The sequence below is a fragment of the Acyrthosiphon pisum genome, chromosome X (genome assembly GCF_005508785.2).
Source record: "Acyrthosiphon pisum isolate AL4f chromosome X, pea_aphid_22Mar2018_4r6ur, whole genome shotgun sequence".
NCBI classification, from domain to species: Eukaryota; Metazoa; Arthropoda; class Insecta; order Hemiptera; family Aphididae; genus Acyrthosiphon; species Acyrthosiphon pisum.
This window is the reverse complement of record NC_042493.1, coordinates 73396166-73417711: the sequence shown is the minus strand read 5'-3', so window position 1 is coordinate 73417711 and position 21546 is coordinate 73396166. Positions and strand designations below refer to the sequence as shown.

The following is a 21546-nucleotide window of genomic DNA, read 5'->3' as shown; positions in this document are numbered from 1 at the left end:
AAAACGGGAATTTTTACGCAAAATCTGTTTTCGAGAAAATTGATTTTGGTTTTTGATGTAACATTAAAACGAATGACTGTAGATACATGAAATTTTCACTGGTTATTTATATTTCCATTTTCTATACATGATAAATTTTTCAAAATATTTTGATTTGTTTTGAGCTGTTTACGAGACAATTCCAGTTTCCAATTTAATTAGTTTTTTTTTCTATGAATGTCAATAAAACTTTAGTTGTTGAGTAAAAAATACTTGAAAATTTAATACAAGGTTTCTACTATATTGTTACAATGACATTTGAAAAATATTAAAAATCCTTATTCATAGTTTTTTTTTATTAGCATTTAAAGTTCAAAAATTGACAAAATATGGAAAAATCACGAAAATTGCTTAATTATGTTGAGTTTATAATTCGTAAAAATTTTTCTTTTTAGAACTAAGATTTTAAAATGTGATACAAGATTCCTTATGGGATAATCTACCTTTATCAAAAAAAAAAATGTCTATAAGAAAGTCAAATTAAATTTTTATGAGCGTTTGAAATTCATATTTTTACAACATTTGATATTTGCTCGATTTCTCATGAGACGATTTTCTTATTTTGTTGTAATTAAGAAACGAGTGACTGTAGAAACTTGAAAATTTCATTAAATGTTTATATTAGCATTTTCTATATACGATAAAATTTTGAAAATAATTTGAATCTTTTTGAGCTGTTTACGGACATTGTAAGTTTTCAATTGTTTTAGTTTTTTTTTCTATAAATATGAATAAAGCTTTATCTATTGGGCCAAAAAGTATAAAAAATTAATACAAAGCTCTGATATATTATTACAATATTAGTGAAAAATATAAAAATACATAGGCACAATTTTTTTTTATAAGCATTTAAAGATGGAATTTTGACAAAATTTATCAAATTTTAATTTGAATAATTATTTTGTAGTTAAAAATTTATAAAATGTTCAATTTTGTATCTAAGAATTGAAAATTTAGAAGATGATTCCACGTAAGTAATTAATTCTCTTACAAAAAAATCTAAAAAATACATTTACACAGTTTACTTTTATAGTCATTTTAAGTTCAAATTTGGACGAAATTACATATTGTATAACGCGTTATAAGTACCTAATGGATATTGTGATATGATTAATTTGGAATTTATTATAGGTACCTATTAATTATAGGTCAATTTTTTTTTAATACCATATATAATATTAAGTCTTATACATAGACTGACATACCGTCTCCGCTCAGAATCGTTTTTCTTATGCAATGATATTATATCATTGAATTCAAATTTAATACCATCCATTATACAGTGACCCACTTGTAATCTACTGTACAGCAGAGCGACATCCACTTACCCACCTTTTTTAAATTATTTCGTTTAACATTATTTTTCGTTCAATAAAATTCTATAAATTACGTTTTGCGTTATGTTTTGTTTAATGATATATAATATATTTTGTTAATCGTTAATTTTGTTTGTGGTATTTAATTATTTTTAATTATCGTTTTCTGTTATAATTGCGTATACGAATTTCAATAATTTTTTTTTTCAAATATAACGCTATGATCATAACGATGTTATAACGTTTGCAAGCCCTGATTTTTTCTTTTAAACGCAATTTAAATGATACATATTGTAATCGTTTAAGTAACTATAATTGTTTATTGATTGCTCAAAAATAATAGCATATTATTGGCTATTGGTATTACAATATTTATTATTTACTTATTTAATATTTTACTTTAGATTTTTACAGAAATAAAACTGATAGGTACCGCGGTATATATTATAATATATTGAATTTTTTTTAGGTGTAGTGGACAAAAGAATTTCCACGTATTCTACGATTTCTTGGAGGCGGCCAAAGCCGATCATGTTTTCAAGCAATACCACTTGGAGGAGGACCATCGATATCGGTACTTGGTGGGTGACGGTTCAGACGAGCGCTTTCGGTACCAACCCCAGTCAAACGTGAAAAACTTCAACAAGCTGTTGACTTGCATGAAGGACACGTTGGAGTTTACGGATGAACAGTTGAACACGACATGGCACATTTTGGCGGCCATACTCAACCTTGGCGAGCTGAGCGTTTCCGACGATGATGATGGCGAGACCAAGATTGAAAGTGCCGAACTACTCACGAAGAGTAAGTAATGCAACCCTATAAAAACATAATATGCTGACTATCTCCTCCTCGCTACTAATGAGAACTGAGCGTCCCAGAAAACGAAATGATTTTTTTTTAGAATAAGAAATTGCAAAAAATCGATGAATTTTATTCAATTTTGTTTATAATACAGTTTCTGCTTTCTTAGTATAAACATACTGTTTTAGAGTACATTTTTTTTTCTTCGTAAGTTATTATAATATATTACATTGTAGACTTATCAAATCATTCAAATCCAAATGTACCTACAATATTTCGTAACCGGTCTCACTGCAGACCGAACACACCAATTTTTATTAAATAATAGTAATAAAAATATTAATTACCTTAACGCCCACGTTCCTACTGCTCATACACGACACCGTCGCGCACACTAAACGTGTTTATTATGAATATGTTATAAACAATAATTATTATACAAACGCACGGAGATAGTGATCAAATCACAAACAATTTGTCCGCACGATTTATTTCTAAAACGCACGTAAATTGCTCCGGGCGAATGACGCCTACGTGTTCTCGTGACGAAAATATCTGAGTTTAATTTTGAATATCACAACGATATAATATAATAATATTACACGCTTTGTAATTTGTATGTAGGTAGGTATAGGCAAGTATAAGTAAGTAGAAGGTATATATTTGTATGTTCTGAGCACCTTTTTTACAGGGAAATGTCTTCAGTTTAAGGGGGCATTTCTACATGGTCCGCTGTGTAACACAAAATTTTAAAAAGTATGATTTTTAAACAGTTTATGTGATCGTGTAACACATCACAGAAATTGTGTAAATAATTTTTTTAGAATTATTATTATATAATTGTATTAGTAAATAAAATAATATTTAATAAATAATGTATGTTTATCAAATTGTTCTTTTATACTTACTTAAAAAAGTAATATATACTACTAAACTAAAAATAAAAAATATATAAATATTTTGTTTGTGTAACAGTTCTGTGATGTTTGTAGTACACGATCACATAAACTGTTTAAAAATCATACTTTTCAAAACTTTGTTTTACACACTTACACGGTGGACCTTGTAGAAATTCCCGATTAAACTGAAGAAATTTCCACGTAAAAAAAGATGCTCAGAACATTCAAATGTATACTACTTAATTACTCTATACGGTTTAACCGCGCATGCTATACGAAATCGTATAAAATAATAATATATCGAAACAAGGTAGATTTACCGATCATTTTTCCAGAGTTCCGATTATTATTATTGTTATAATATTATGTGCCTATATGACTATATATAAGTACTGAGCACGTACTTTGTTACCTATCAGAAAAGAAGTTTTAAAATAAAAATGTTTCGATTTCATCAATAATAATAATATGATGTGTATGCTTGTACAGATTATAATAATATCATGGTTCACCGAGTTGCATAATAAGATAATATTAAATATTAAGAGCGTGCGCGTTTTACTATAAATGACAAACGAACAACGCGTGTGTAGGTTCATTCAATTCATTATTTTTTTTTTCAACTATTAAAAACATAGGTACTATAGCTGTTTTAAAATGTTCATCCATATATTTTGTGGAATGTAAAAATCTTTGTATTTTCACAATGTACAATTTGCCCTGTTTGCGATGAAATAATCACTCTGGCACTCCGTACGCAAATTATTATTAGGTAGGTACCTATCATCTTCAGCCAACATATAGTGCATATATATAGTGCAGCTGGTAGCCATACTTCGACCACAGGTTATTCGACGAAATTCGGTTTTTTGGTTTTCAGTCGCCGAATTGTTGGAAGTGGACTCAAAAAAACTGAGCTGGTCGTTGTTAAATTACTGTGTGGTGGTCAATGGCACTGCGGTTCGTCGCAAGCAGACGGTTTCGGGGGTGTACGCGTGTTTGCGAGTGTTCTCACAGACATTGTACGCTAGACTGTTCGATTGGATAGTGAACGTCATCAATCTGAAATTATCGTTCACCAGGGCCATATTGTGAGTAAACTGATTGGATTTTGAATCGATTGCGAAAAATAACTACCTACCTACTATTATAGTTTTACAATTAAACACACAAAAAGATGACACTCATACTGTTATACTATTATTATGATATTAAAATAATAATATATTGTATTGTGATGTGATATCATCGAGAAAATTCAACTGTTCGCAGCGGAGACACGCACGTGGTCTATTTGATGGACTCATTCGGTTTCGAATGTTTCCACCAGAACAATTTGGATCAACTGTACGTCAACTGTCTAAACGAACAACTCCAGTACCATTACAATCAACGGATGTTTGCGTGGGAAATGGTGAGTGAGAAAGGGTGGCGAAAATGTTTACAGAAATATAAGTATAATATTATTGTATATGAGTGGAAACATAATATTATTATTATTGTCCATTGTTGCTTAACACATAATGATAACAGTGGAGCACTGGACTATAACATTAATTATTATTTCTAATCGATTAGGGTGACTTTATCGTATTAAATGTATTGAAGTATATACAGGGCCAATCACGATCATCCCCATTGTTTAAATTAAAATTTTGATTTTACATTTTTAAAATATATACTTAGAGATCATATTTTCAAACAATTGGTATTTTTTCTACTACTTAAATAGTGTCCTATGACGATACACACTTCTGTTTGTTGAACATTATTTAGTGAATAATTTTGCTGAAAATGTTGACATATCAAATGCATTACAATAGAAACTCTTTAGACACCCAAAGGTTTAAAAATATGGTCATCAAGTAGGTATATTAAAAAATTTCAAAAATTTGAATTTCATTAAGTTATCATTATTAAATGAAAAAATAGGGGTGAGCATACTTGGCGAATCACCCTGTATACTTTCACACTATTATTATGTGATATGACAGTTAGAACCTAGCAGTGGGTCGAGTAGCACTTAAGAAATTTAAAGCATTCGTGAAAATAATGCAGATTATGATGTGTACCTATATAAAGTATGTTATTATCATTACGCGCCCGTCCATAAAATATACAAAAGAATCTTTGTATTGTTTTATGTTCTTTTGTAAACGATCGTTCTTATGGTTCGATATGCTAGTTGCGTAAATCATGGCATCTTTATATCTTAGTTTTCTATGGTTTGTCGGCTCTGCGTCGACAAACAGACTAATCAAAGTGTCTGTGCAGCAAGACTTGGAGGAAGAGGGCATGGACCAGTACAGCATGCAATACCGAAACAATAAACCGATAATAGATGCACTTATGAATAACCCAGATGGACTTTTTTACATGTTTGACGATGCTACTAAAAACTGTGAAGAAAACTGTGAATACATCACAAGTAATAAACATATAACATCATTAATAGTCGTATTATAGACTACTTATAGACTATAGTAGTAATAACTAATACAATAATATAATACATTCTCATAAATCCCTAACAAATTAATAGCGGTAGTATATATTTTAAACTTTCTTTTATTAGGGAATTAAAAACGATAATTATTATGGTTGTTATTCAATTAAAATTATTTTTTGAACTCAATGCACTAGAAGTTATAAGAGTATAATACTAGAAAATATTAGGTATTCTTAGATTCTATTAAACAATCATTATTACCTAAAACCTTACTATTTTGTAATTATCTATTTTTAATTTCAATTGTATTTGAATTCATTTTTTACATTATTATAATACAACAAAAAAAGAAATATTGTAATCAATTGCTCGACCATTTATTTTACTCATTTATAATTTGACAATAAACCATAATATAAGCTGTACGTACATGTGAAAAATAAAAATATTTTTATTCGTATAATAGATGCACTAGAGATCAACCCCAAAGAACCATACATCCACGTGGCCAGTTCAAAGAGCTTTAGTGTGGCGCACTATAGTGGCACTGTCTCGTATCAACTGAAAGACATACTTGAAAAAAATCGTGACTTCTTGGCACCTGAAGTTGTCGAAACAATGCGTATGTCCAAAGATAACGTGATAAAGGACTTATTCTCCAACCGGTTAACAAAATCTGGAAATCTAACAGTGTGCAGAGAGAAGACTTTAATGGTAAAAAATAAAAACAGCAAAATCAGTCGATGGGGCGCTGCGTTGATGTCAGAAAAAACTCCGATTCGAGTACGTAAAAGAAAATAATATTATAATATTATATAACTTAAATATGGATTTTGTTTTTACATAAATTAAATAATCCACATGACAATCCATTTAAGTGTCAGCAATAATGATTTCAAACAGTATAAACATTTTAAAAATTTGTTTTTAATTTATAGCTACATGTTTTTCTAAAACTATATAATATTAAATATTTTAATTAAAAAAAGCATATATCAAAGTTTAAAAAATACTTTTTTAGAAGTTAATAATTTTCGAAATAAGTAGTGTAGACACTTGAATTTTTTTTCCAAAAAAACGACGTTGAGAAATGTTTAGGGTATCAAAATCCTTAACCTTTAGAATAATTATATAGAGTAAATCCAAAAATAAGTCAATTGATGTATTTAAAGTTGGAATAAATATCCAAAAACTATCCGATACAAAAATAAAATGCGAATTTTCAGTATTCCTTTGTATGTTTTCCTAATGTACGAACAATTAAATGTGATAAAATGTAATTTAATATACATATATATATTATATATAAAAGACTGAAAGTTTATAATACCCGCAGTAGGTATCTATGACAGATATTAAAACTAACGCCATACAATTATTTCTAAATATTTACCTACGGCTGGAGAGATCGTAACTTGCAGGTATACCATGGAATAATATTACCCAAATATATAAAAATTGTACCGGTAACAACAACAAAAATTATTATTCGCGACACCATAATGTCATGTCGTTATAAATTTGTAATAGTAAATATTATTGTTGTGCACCCCACAGAAGTACAACACGGAATCCCGCGGCGAGTATTCGCAAACGCGGCGCATGCGCACTGCGTCTGCTGTTTATCGGTCGAGCAGCATGGAAATCCTGCGATCGCTGGCCGACACGGCCGACCAAAAGAACGGCGTGCACTTTGTCCGATGCTTGCGAGCGACGCTTACCGATGAGCCACTTGGCTTCCAACCGGAAGTGGTCAGGCAGCAGATCAAAGCGTTGTCCGTCGTCGAGACAGTGTCCGCCCGGCAGGACGGTTACTCGTGCCGGATATCATTCCACGAGTTCATACAGAGGTAATATTATTCGTGATGATTGATCACTATGATGCACAGTCATATTATGATTTTACTGACGACGAAAAATTCAAATACTCTAAGCTTCAGTCTTGACCACAAGTTTATTGGAATTATGGTTCGCACTCTATTGTTAAAGCATTTTGCTTTAGCACTTATAATATTATGTTTTCTTATGCTGTTCAATGAAATATGATACGGACATAAAAGATTTTAATAATAAGATTATAATTTTTTTCTACCAAATATTGATATTATATTGTGTCACCCAATCGTAGTGTAAAACGTCTATAGAGTGAATTATATTTTTAAGTATGTAGTCCACTGGATAGGAAAAGCAAGGCATTTGAGAACTTTACAAGACGTTATACTGAGTACATGACATAATTTATACAGGCTTTATTGTAATATTGTTGACAACAGGAGACTCTATTGAGAAACATGGTACAAGACGTTTGAGCTCTCTGGTAGGTTTTTGTACATTTGTCATATAATAATATACAGATGATAATACCATCATTCTTATATTAGTAATCTGAGCACGAAAATGCAAATACGGGGCTCATATTGCAATTCTCTCGTCTATTTGGTTACAATTTATTTGAGTTTTGATTGCTTTTGAGACTATCATATAATAGAAGAAAATTTCTTAAAGTAGGTACCTACCATTTAAAACAAATATAATAAAAATTAAACATAAAAAAAGTCCTATATTGTACTTATATTTTATGTATAAAATATAATATACCCAATACATTTTCCTTTTATTTTCTCTATTCATTATCGGTAGCACAACTACATGAAAATATTCGTTTGCGATTTTCAATTTCTTAAACACAATAAAATTTGTTTATGAAACGTTTCCACACTTTATACGGTTATTTATTAATGTTGTATACGCAGCCCCCACCCCTCAACGGCCCACTTCAAAGTTTTGGACCTTGTACTAAATGTTTTTATGGGCCCTATACAAAATGTTCAACAGAATTTAACCCGTTACAAGCGATGCGGGTGTCCCATGCATAATTTTTACTTAATATATTCTAATATACATTTATATCATAAAATATTATTTAATATAGGATGTAAGTTTTCCCATTAAAATTTCAAAAATTACAAATGTATTTCAACGGGTGCCTAAAAAAGCCAGTCCTCTGTATCCCACTATATTCCAGGTCCAACAGCTCCTCCCTCTTATGGGGGGGGGGGGGGGGGGGGGTGTAATAATACGTACTTATATTCACACGTATGTTATATGTAACATGGTAGGTACTATAGGCTTCCCACTACACTCGTAAATGCAATAATTATTATTTTGAAATTTGAATTTTGAAAAGGTTAAGATTTTTTAAAAATGTTGAAATTTTTTCTAATTCTATACGATATAATGAACGTTAAATTGGGTATAATGGATAAAACGCAACGACTAGCCCTCAGAAATATTGACAAAATTCAATTTTATAATTGGATTTTTACTATAAAACCCAAATTGAATGAGGTCTACTTAAACTGCGTAAACGCGTTTTGTCTATGTCGTACGTGTGTAAGACCGGAGACAACACATGCGAGTGTGACGTCCTCAATAAACTATATTGATCTGCGATTTTCCATAATACTCCATAAAATCTAGACAAAACTATAACTTTTCGGTTGAATCGTGTGTTTAATACATATAGGTGCATATTATACAGTCGTAATAATGGAATATGATTGTCATACAGGTATAAGTTTTTGGCATTCGATTTTTATGAAAACGTTGAAGTCACCAAGGAAAACTGTCGATTATTGCTGATTCGTTTGAAAATGGAAGGATGGCTAATTGGAAAGAGCAAAGTTTTTCTCCGCTACTACAACGAGGAATATTTGTCCAGGTACGTACAACATCTAGACATTTGAAACAGTATATCAATCATCGACATTATTATTGATTACCCATTTAATTATATACACATCGTACTTTCGGTACTATACCCATTGATTAACGTTAACCAGGGTTTGAAAAGTTTACGATTTTTCGTAACAACTAGGCTATAATGTATCTAATTTAACTGCTAACTTTCAGACTGTACGAGACCCAAGTGAAGAAAGTTGTAAAAGTACAGTCAATGCTCCGAGCATTCATTACGAAAAGGAAAATTCAACCGCAGTTGATAAAACAACAATCTGGTAATGACGATGCGTTAATACAGTCTTAATATTTATAAACTAGTTTGTTGAAGTAACATACAATTTTATTACTTTTTTTTTGTATCGTTATATTATTATTATATTATACTATTATAATCCATAGTTATTAAATTATTGTAGTAGACTCTCGTCGTGTAGTGTTGTTTAGTTGGAAAATAATACAAATAATAAAATTTAAATTTATTCTAAAAAAATTTACTTATTTTTTTTTATATAATAGAGTAGTTACTTTAAGCGTTGGGAAGATTTTTATATTATAACAATTTTGTGTTTTTCATATTCAACTATCGTACCATAACAATATAATAGATACCTATAATATACCCAGACAGCATTTTGTAACGATAATATTATAATAGTATTATAATAACGTTATACTAATATTATTCGTGATTATAATGTTATAATAATATTAATAAACAAAAAATTGACTTCTGGGTAACGTACGACCCAAATATTGTTTAAGTAAATTACCATTCCAATAAATTCATACAATGTTATACACCATAACTGAGTACATTTTTTGTTCAAGCTAATTTGAGTTTTTTCTGAATCCCCTAAAATACATACAGCCAGTTATGTATTAAATAAAATTAAATAGTATTTGCAAGTTGCAACCTATATACGTATATTCAATTAAAAGCTAGGTGGTCTAAAAATGCGAGCGTCATAAAAAAACAACAGAATACAACCCTCGCCAATGATTTAAAAGCATCTCGTGACTCACACGTAGGTATAATGCATATAATATAGGAAAATAATGAATGCTTTTACGCGATCTACAGTATCCGAAGAGGGTCGTAGACAATAGCTCATTAAAAAAATACTGTAATATTGTTATACCGTATTAAATTTAACAACTAATCTTATTACGCTCGAAATCTATTTGCTCAATTTGTTAAACACGGTGACTATCCCAATTTGGATTGATTGTAAACAGGTAGGTAGTAAAAGTTCAAAGTATATGAATATATTCTATAATGACCGTGACGACAAAAACGTCGAATCATTTAATTTGATCAAGTGATAAAATACGCTTTTGAATAGGTACCTCAACTCTTCTACTACTACACTACAGTAGCATATATAGGGATTGGGGGGTAAGGGTTTCAACCCTGCCTGAAAATAAAAGTTTGTGTGGGTTTGTGTGTCTGTAGAATTATTATTATTAATTATACTGTCGGGAATCCTAAATTGGGATTTCTATAAACCCCACAAAATGAAATCCTATATACGCCACTATACTATATACTCTGAGCTTCGAATGGTTAGAAATATAAAGCTATCCACGTACTTCAAATGCAGCGATCGAAATGAATTTATACGTTTACTAGTAAGAAAGTAGATATACGCCACATATTTAAAACATAACACAATAGTATCAAACAGTGAACTAAAATAACCCACTGGTTACTGGCATAATAGACGCATACTGGGCACCGATGACTGAAGAACATTTTTTTGGAGAAAAACAACGTAAGAGTATATCCCACTCTATTTTTAATAAAATTGTATCTATTTAAAATTATTATTATTCTTTGAACGAAAAAAATTACTCCACACCCGTAAATATGTACCATAGGCATGTACCGTAGGCATAACTGGTATAAATATGCTTTCGTTGAAGATATCTCCGCCAAGTTACGGAGTTAAGTTCTATTTATATTGTTCTATGTACCTATTATAAACACTTAGCTCTGATATTGTACTGTTACTCCTCACATATTAAGTATATCTGATCTATGGTCATACCGACATGACCATGTAAATTTTTAATAACCCTTCTCTCCCACCCCCCAAATAAAAATTGATCTTGTTACATAAATCAACCGTCACAAATCACAATATTTTACGTTATTCGCACGCGAGCGAATTGCGAGCTGCACGCAATATTATAATCATAATAATAATAATAATAAAAATAATAATCCCCCGCACATTATACACGGGGCGTACATGTACACATATACACAAATATAATATCATGTGTCGTACACCAATGCCGCTACTTGTGCACGACCAAAGGGTAGGTGATGACGTTGATGACGATGACAAGCGCTCGCGTTCGGAGGATTTGGTGCGGGACCCTCGTGTTCGGGAGATTCCTGTCGTTGTCGTCGTCGTTGGCGGAGGCGGTGGCTGGCGGACGGGGCTGTTCTGGGCGGGGAAGGTGTAGAGGGTAGTTCCCTGCTACTCCGGACGAGTGGGCAGAGATTATTTCGCGCGCCCGCGGGGCACAGGGGGTGGCTTTTTAATTGCGCTTACCCTTTGAAGTCGGCCAAACGGATCAAAGGTCTGGTCGGCACCGCCGAGGGGCCGCGAGCGTACAAAGAGACTTTACCCTCCCCCGCGGCGGCCACACAGCTATGTCCCAAAGCCCTGCGACGTTTGCTAACACACACACACACATACAGAACATTATAATATATACGATATCGCGGAGACGGAGATTTAAACGTGCGATCGCGTGAATGGCATGGTGGAGCGCAAAAAACTAACGAAACGCGACAAAAAAATCTCTTCTCCGCCGCTTTCGAGTGTATACCGGCGTTTTTGAGACCTACGGACAACACTCACTCACCCACACTAACACTTACATACACACACACACGCACACACATGCACGCGCGTAAAACAATAAACACACGCAAATAAGTGGTTTTTCGTTTGGTACAGCTTGTACATTATATTTTAATATTATATACTATATAGCAGCGTAACCTGACTTGGAAATTTCCACTGAGAAAAATTAACAAACATAAAATATGGCGGTATATCGGTGTAGCTAGGTTTTAGTGTAGGTACTTATCCAATCAAAGAAAAATCTTTGAGAAATAATCATGATATACCTACTTAAATATAATTATAATATAATATATATTAATCTAGTTGTAATTTTAATAAGCAGCTGTTTACTCTTTAGTATCAAATTATAATTTTTTAAACATTTAAACATTATCTCGATGTAATAGATGATATTAATTCAACATGTTTATACATATTTTATATTTTGTAATATTATTAACTAATATTATTGGTCGTGCTTCAGTCTTTGTACGATCACTATTATCGTCTATAAGTAGGTACTGTTGGTTGTTTTAACTTTTTATTATAATAATCGAAATCTGAGAACCACCGACACGGTTTAGTCTGCAGCCAAAACCTACTAAAATATATTGTACCGTACACTTACACGAAATCCGATTTCAAAACTTCTGGAGTTCGAACGTGGTCTCTATCTGCTGTCGTCTGTGGTCGACGTCAGCTCCCGCATGGGTCAGTATAAATTCTTTTAATTGATTAATAACTCGGTACTTGAATAGTAATTGTTTGCATCCAAGTCTTAGTCGCAGTTTTGTTCCTATGTTTTTGTTTAATTTTTAGTTTGCTTTCTCGATCTTCATAATATTGTCTTATTCGTAGATAATAATATTTCACGACGTAAAATTTGAATGGCTATGCAGATTATACAACATTTTTTTTTACTAATTAACCTGAAATCTGGAATACATTGGTATTGTACATAATTTCTCAATATTCGCTCAGTGTGTTTTTTTTTTTAATGTTCCCAACAATAACTACTCATAATAGACATTCAAATATTTACGTGTTCGGCTTCTCAGATTTTGATTTAACACACGTGAGTTCTGTATTGTATTCAGCATAAAACATTATACAATACAATGAGCTGATTTCAATGCGTTTTTATTGACTAATTGTAAATATATTGTTATTGTTATTACTATTTTTGTATTATTATTATTGATCGAGAAAGCGTAGTTTTCAAAAACCTTATAATTTATCAAAGTAACATTTGCTGAAAATAGTGTTATGCATATTACAGAAACTAAGTTATAAATATAAAGAAAATATAAGTCATTCAACATAATATACACCATCCCGTGTAACAAATTTCCACCTAACAACATTTTCTATTCAACGGAATATTTGTGAAAACCAAACCAAAATAGAACCAAGTTTATATAATTTTATTTCTCTACAGTACAATTTTGTTTATAATACATAATATTGCATATTGTTTTAAAGTCGTGTTATACAATTTTACGTTTAAATGAAACAATTATAACGACTGGATATAAATATTTCACTATCGTATTCCACCAATAATTTCTTTAAATAAAAATGTATATTACATAGTTACATATTAATATTATGTATATATTTATAAAGTTATAGAATAGGTATGCGCATGTATATAACAATCAAGTTCTATGGTATTTTGTAATTTTTAAATTATAACGAGTAACTATTATAGGCATACTCGTTACCCAGTAATTGGTACATCGTATGTTTTGTATTCTTGAATTTTTTCAATATAATCTTTTCACGTGTTATCACAATATTCAAATATATATTCAAATTGTACTTTAATGCTAAACTAATATTCTCATGAACTCTGGTTTCAGCGAATAAACGAAAATATTCAACGACTCATGAGGAAGCGGCACTAGTCATACAAAGACGTGAGTATATAATACGAATTTCATATGATATCAATGATTCTTTAACTAGTTAGGATTGTGCGAATGTTACCGTGTACAGTGCAGGAACCTCTGTATCTCGAAGTCGCAAAGTACCAAAAAAAAAAAATTCGACGTAACGAAACTTCGAGTCGCCAAGGTAATTTAAAATATATAAATTAATGATCGGGACGGAAAAAAAATTACGATAAACAGAAACTTTGAGATACCGAGGTTCCACTGTATAAACTGTAAGATTCCATATTGTTGATAAGTTCACGCCAAGGGAAAAGTGTTTCTGCATACATTTACGAAATAGAATAATACTGGGGAAGAAGTGTAATCAATATTTGTTTGGTGTATCTGATGACTTAATTTCTCTAGAATTACCCATATGATTTATGCAACATTTTGTATCGTTCATATTTTAGTTTTACACGCCATAATATTGTCCAGTTAGAGTCAATCGCCAGGCGGACGATTTAATTACGCAATCGGTTTGGTTACAATATATTATTACAATAAATTATATATACAATATATAATTTATATTTCGTGTTTAGTCAAAAATTAGACGAGCACTAGCTGTGCTTATTTTGTTTGAGAACATTATTTAGATTTAGGTACCTTTACATTTTTGAGATTTCCCTCAAAATAAGTACAAGCCGAAAAATAATAGTTCGTAATTATACGGTGATGACTGATTAGGCTATAACTGTCTACTTGACACACGGCTATGTATGTACATTTTTTGAGATCTTCATATTTTTATATACTGAGCACTTATCGAGAATGATTTTTATTTGTCGATAAATCATAATCAATAACAAAGATCAGCCACATGTTTGAACATATAAAATATATAAAATTGATTGACTATAATTTTTTTTTATCCATTTAGATTATAAGGGATATCAAGTACGAAATAAAAGCAGTTCGATAAAAGTCGGTAAGTACTAAGTTAATATTTATAGTAATATTACTGACGTAATGTTATGATTATAGATAATGCTATAACAAAAAATATCATCTTCTGATATTATAAAACATTAAATATTTACATATATATAATTATCTATGAGCATAATACCTTATGCATAACCAATTTGAAATAAATCTGATGTCTAAATGATAATATCTTATTTCATGATATTTTATGTCGTATTTTCATTTTTCAAACGGAATATAATGCCAAATAAATTTGACTAATGTAATTTTTCGTTAGGCAAACTTGATGCCGTAGGTCGTAAAAAACTAAAGATGATTATTAATAAATGGAAAGGAAAGTCAATTTATCAAGTTGTATTGTTGGATCGAGCCAACAAACTTCAAGACGTTGTATACTTTTCGTTGCAAGTAAGTTTAGACACTTATTATTATTTAAGTCAATATTATAACTTATATGGCCGTAGCATAGACATCGTACAGACATAGTATTTAAAATTAAACAAATGATTTAACAGAGTTGAAACATTATATAAATATAAATTGTAATCGGTAAAAAGTTTTTTTAAGACTCTTGGCCACCTTCTTATATACAGTTTCGAACGATTATTTAATATTAAGTCGGGTGCAGTTATAAATAATGGTATAAAAAACCCTGTGGTGTATACTTACTAAATTTATATTATTCTATAAATAACTATAAAACCATAGCCCTTAATGTACTCCAAAATTCGTTGCATTCCAAAATTCACGGTATCCGTACTGTGGTTACACACCAAATTATCGTCATATTTTACCTGGTAATATTTTACTAAGTTGAATGACATATTAGTATATGTTATATACCTATTAATATTTTGCTAAAGCACGAGATCATTTTTTTTCAGAGTGGGTACCCTAATATTGTTTTATTTGAACTCAATTCCAAGAGTCTTTGTCTATAATGTTCTCAAAAATTGTTATAACTTTATACCTCTACAAGGTACGTTTGATTGACGTAAACAGTGCTTGAATTAGGAAAAAAACAGTAGGGAGATGAAAAGTGTAAAAAAAATGTGCATACCTACCTGATAATTTAAACGTTGTATCGATTAGGTAGTAACTAGAAGGGGGAGATACGCAATATGCATAATTAATATTTATTAAAAAGCACCTTTTAAATTCAAGTACTGGGCATACACAGTTGAAACCGGATATACATAAACATTAATTATATTATATATATAAACCTAGTAGCGAACTCGGAAGTACCGAGTAAATGTTCTAATAGAGGTGATCTCCTAATCGATTTTTTATTCGACGTCATTCGGTCTTTATAGTACCTATCTATACGCATCGATAGTATATGTCGATATGTCTTCTTCTCCGAAGCTCCGCGCTATCGGATTCCGATTGCCCTCGGCCGCTTTGACTGATCGATGCCCATTATAATATTATGTACATAATGCGCGTTGTAATGGCTCGTCCGCAGGTGCATTTGTACAACCAGCACGCGATTAGTAACTTGAACAACATGAACCACCGACCGGTTATGCTGAAAGATGTGATGAGCACGACCAGCGTAAACGAATTCTTGGGCAGCAAGAGGTGTTATTTGTACAAGATACCGTTCCAATTGAATCAAATGGACACGGAAACCAATCACAATAACTTGATGGACGAAAAGTGATAAAAACTAATAGCGCATAATAGTATTCGATTGCCGTATCGATGTGATGGTCTACACATCACGTAACACCCTCGATATTTCCGACTCAAATGAAACGTTTTGAACCACTATTAACTATCTGGTCATCTAGATCACTATAATATAATATTAGCTGATGTATTATTATACAGCTGATAAATACGGCAGTTGTCGCATACAATTTTAAGTAGTCCCTAGTTGAAGATAAACATTTTTTTTTTTTTATTAATTTCAATACAGATCTTATTTTTCATCATGAAATTCAAAACAAGTAAGCTCAAATCGAGAAATAATTATTCAAGTCAGCTGCAGACCTGGTTAGGTTTTTAATTTACGACGTTATTTTACAAATGAATAATTTTTGAAACGACTGTAACATTAAATTATTTGATTTTAATTTTAATTTAAATACAAAAAATGTGTTTATTTTATTTAAACACAATATTATACTACTGGTCATTATTGGGTCATGTTTTCTTCCAATTAAAATGTTAAATTTTAATAAATCTAATTATTATCCGTTTAATTCTTTATTTTCGATTCAAAATTTGTCATTGTTAGCGATAATAGTTAAGGTATTATAGGAATATTGCAGTATAATATGCATAATATACTGCAATGCAGTATATTATAATCAATATTATAATATTACTTTACCATTTGTGCGGTTGTTATTTCAGTATAGTGAGTAATGTGGACGATTGCAATTGGGACTCTCCTCTGAGTCGTTTTCCAGAAGCTCGTACTGCGTTTAAAATTTTGAAACATTCGTTCGCTGTCCGAGGTAACATCTTTTAATCTACACTTATGTATATAATAGATTGTGTTGTGTGTATGGCGATGGAAAACATCCAGCCCACCTGGTCAGGATAGATTATTTTATAGGTTCTGGGTCATACAAAAAAAACGAAAAAATACATCTATAAGTTGTTAATTGTTTTAAAAAATATTTTGTGCTGACTGAAATGTTGTCATATCAATTAAGTACTTAAGTATTAGGTATATTGGCTTATAGGTAGTTTTGCCACGATTGAGAGTCGAGATATTAAATTTATATTAGGTTACATAAAAATAAATTTTGTATTTAAAAATTTAAGGGTGGAAATGCAAAATGTGGTAGTGCCAAAAACTAAAATGTTCACAAATCAAGGAAAACTGTAACACATTTTCTGACGACTATAAACACTCAGAATACGTTTATTTATATGTAAAAAATAAAAAGTAAACTATTGACAGTGTCAAAATAAATCTACCTAAATTGTAAATATTGTTTTTAATGCTTTCAAAATTTCGTGTGAGACCAAAACGTGGTATTGCAGGTTTTGAAAAGGTAATGGCAATATCACGTTTTAAAGTTGTTCCTATATTTCTGTTGATGTAATATTGGTAATACTACGTTTTGCAATGATATCAAGTATGCTCCAATACTAATGACATTGGCAATAATACGTTTTGACTTGAACATGATTGAACAAGATTATACCACGTTTGCTTTGACGTTAAATGTGGCAATATCACGTTATACACTGGACCACTGTTTTTCAATCGATTTTACTCATAAAAATAATCAATATTGTTTATTATAATTCGATATTACCGCATTTTTTCCATTCATAATCGATGTCTAACCCGATTTTCGAATTTTTGGCAATACCACCTTTTGCATTTCCACCCATCAATTACAATATTACAAAAGAATATCGCTGTTTAGGATTTTGTACAACGCACATGTGACCCAAATCATAACTATCAAAATCAGATAATCTGACATATTTTATCTAATACAATTAGTATTTCACACTGATTAACAATAATTACGTGTTGATGTATATTATAAATATTTTAATTGGATTTAAACCAAGACGCAACCATATATACTATTGGATATTTTGTGATCAACAATATATAACCTACTTATTTCTATCGGTATTTCTTTGATAAAGTCATTAAAATAAAATGATTAATAAAACAAGCTTTTGGTGGCACTTACTACAATGATAATATAATATTATTATTATTATTTGTATACAAATAATGGAATTTTTTTAATATACGAAATGTAAAACATTTGTATTCTTTTATATATAATATAATATGTATCAAGTAGTTTTTTGATAATTAAGTTATTTTTTACAGATCAAGGCATACAAGTGGATATCGCTCAAGGGGTACGATTTTCCGATCCCGAATACAGTAAACCACAATATTTTGTAAACACAAATTCAGTACTACGTGTACAATGCAAATGTAGACATGCACTTAAAATGTTCTTTTTGTACTAGGAGAACAATCGTATGCAACAAAAACAAGATGAAAAACCAATAAAACAACCTGTGAGTGACAATAGATATACCGTGAAAGAGAAAAATGATACGAAAGTGATCACTACAGTGAATAAATCAAACATAAAAAAGTTCGTTGTTCAATATTTTTATTTATAATCTACATTTACATTTAATACAGACAGTATAGTCATAACAAAATTAATTTATGAATTACTTACATTGGTATACTAATATCATAATACTAATGGCATATTTCTTCTTTAAAGTATGATATATTATACCCTTTATAAAAGTTAAATGTTGAAAAAACAATTTTAAATTATTATAGTAAGTCTAAATTAATTTTAGCTGGGTTTTTACATTTTCTTTTATCCAGCATAATGTATCAAAAAATGAGTATAATAAAATTATTATAGTATAGGCAGGTATACCTATAGGTATGTATCTACCTAATAAAAATATTGTATGATATTGATTTAAGATTTCACAACTATGTATGTTTTAGTTAAACAGATCTAAGCTTATATCTATCTAACATATTCAACAACTACTTTTTTGGATATAAACAGTGCCCCAAAATTTTAGAGAAATATTTTTTTTTTCATTGAAAAGTAAATTCAACGTTTTATTGAACATTTTTTACGATTTCCCTAAAAACTATACATATCGATAGAATTAATAAAATATGGTACACAGTATTGTATACTAGGTATGCCTAGGTGCATAGTAAATAGTTAATCAATAACACTATATAACATTAAGTATTTATGTATAGCTTAAAATTTAGAAATTCATAGAAGAATTTATTGTTTCTATTTACCCTAGAAGACATTCAACAGACTTAAATTTAAAAATCGTAAATCTATTATTACTTTCTATAATTGTTTAAGATAAAACTAAAATTAATTAAATTTTAATTTTTAGACCATCAGATAAATCAAATCCTGTACTTGAACTCCAATTAAAAGGAAAACAATACCAGTCGGGGTACGCAGATGAAGATGATCCTCCTTACAATTTTCAGGTTAGCTGCTGTTATCAAAATCTTTCAGTAGCAGAGTGAATGAAACAAAAATAATTAAAACATATAAATAATATTGCAGTGGAGTAGCTACGTGGTGTGGGGGCTGTGCCCTCCAGCCACCCGAAATGTAAAGAAAATTGAAAATGGTCTATGAAAGTTACTGCAAATACAAATTTGTATAGCCGTACAGGAACACAAACTTTAAATAAAACCTTATGACATCGGTATGCTAAACTTATAAGAGATCCTAGTTAAACCAACTCTACGTAAATATATTATCAGCAGCTCCCCCCCCCCCACACCATAAGAAAAATTCTGGATACTCCACTGTAATGTTATACGTATAGAATAATTAGCACTGTCCCGCTATTATATACTACTATTACCCATTTAATTCTCCAAGTAACAATATCATCACTATAATGATAATTTCATGTGATTCACAGGCGATTTTGAAAAAGACCAACTACAAACGTCCTTCATTGGACGGTCGGACTATAGAGTTTTCGTCCAGCGGTGACCGAATGACGAACAGGTACGATGGACGACGGATAGAAGAAGATTACGGTCGTAGGTCGGACTCAGACAACGTAAAACAGTCAAAGGACTACAAGAACGAGCTGAACCATAAACTGTCCAGAGCAACGAGGACTGAGATCATACCGGGCGTGATGCTCGAGGGCTCTTCTTGCGACCTTTAGATGACCATCTAATGGCCGTCGACGTCGCAAAAACTATAGTTATTATAATATCATGATATTATTAATTATACGGGATACGGATACATTTTTATGTTCGCTTTCTAGTCGCTAAATATAGTTAGGTATAATAGTCTTGGTCATGAAATCATTTTAACGCCATATCTGCGACCATCTGACAATAGATTACATTTTTCCTGATATTCACAAGTCACAACCAATTGTGTAACAGTTTATGTTTTAACCACGGTAAAATCCGAACATTTAAATGCTTTAAATGCTTGAAACTATATTATCATAATATAACCTGTACCTTTCACACATATATTGGCCACTTTAGTTAAGAATATACTTAACACGTTTTTATGTGAACTATCACACTAAAGTGCAATAAACTATAACAATATTATAACATCGTTTATTTTTTTTGTTAGACTATTGTAATGAATAATAATATATAACTTTATAGAACAATTTTTTGCACAGTTTTTATAATTAAATAAATATAATATAATATGCATGAGATAACTTTTCTTAACGTCACTTTTTTTTTTTGAAACGTTGATAATAGCATTTTGGAGTTCACTATTCGCCTGGTACGAAGTTAAATTCTACGCGTTACGGTACAATAGAAACTAAGTTTTCGCTAAGAAATTACTTTGGCAATAATTCTTAACTCGATCACATTCTTATTAAATTGTAATTCAGGAACTGAAACCGAACCTATAAGTTACTGAAAATATTAGTTTATGCTATATACCTCCTAACCGATATTTTATCTTTATATTGTGACTCTTTTCTGTACTAGTAAATAGTTGTATTGAAATCTGCAAGTCGAGATGAGCAAATCTACGGCACCCCAAATTGGAATTTTCAAACTCG

The 21546-nt window shown here is 30.6% G+C and overlaps 1 protein-coding gene across 2 annotated transcripts in view; it reads left to right on the top strand.

Annotated features, from left to right (window-relative positions):
- LOC100159321 (myosin 21) overlaps positions 1–21082 on the top strand; it is a 39791-nt gene extending 18709 nt beyond the window's left edge. For both annotated transcript variants that reach the window (XM_008184898.3, XM_001945056.5), the window contains 17 exons: positions 1825–2159; positions 3939–4149; positions 4331–4472; positions 5333–5486; positions 5974–6290; positions 7065–7357; positions 9079–9228; positions 9420–9523; positions 13972–14028; positions 14927–14974; positions 15251–15381; positions 16442–16635; positions 17338–17441; positions 18794–18867; positions 18940–19070; positions 19867–19966; positions 20413–21082. In XM_008184898.3, coding sequence (XP_008183120.1) covers positions 1825–2159; positions 3939–4149; positions 4331–4472; positions 5333–5486; positions 5974–6290; positions 7065–7357; positions 9079–9228; positions 9420–9523; positions 13972–14028; positions 14927–14974; positions 15251–15381; positions 16442–16635; positions 17338–17441; positions 18794–18867; positions 18940–19070; positions 19867–19966; positions 20413–20667 — 2800 coding nt within the window. In that variant the 3' untranslated portion in view covers positions 20668–21082. The remainder of the gene's footprint in view (positions 1–1824; positions 2160–3938; positions 4150–4330; positions 4473–5332; positions 5487–5973; positions 6291–7064; positions 7358–9078; positions 9229–9419; positions 9524–13971; positions 14029–14926; positions 14975–15250; positions 15382–16441; positions 16636–17337; positions 17442–18793; positions 18868–18939; positions 19071–19866; positions 19967–20412) is intronic.
- Positions 21083–21546: the final 464 nt, after the last annotated feature.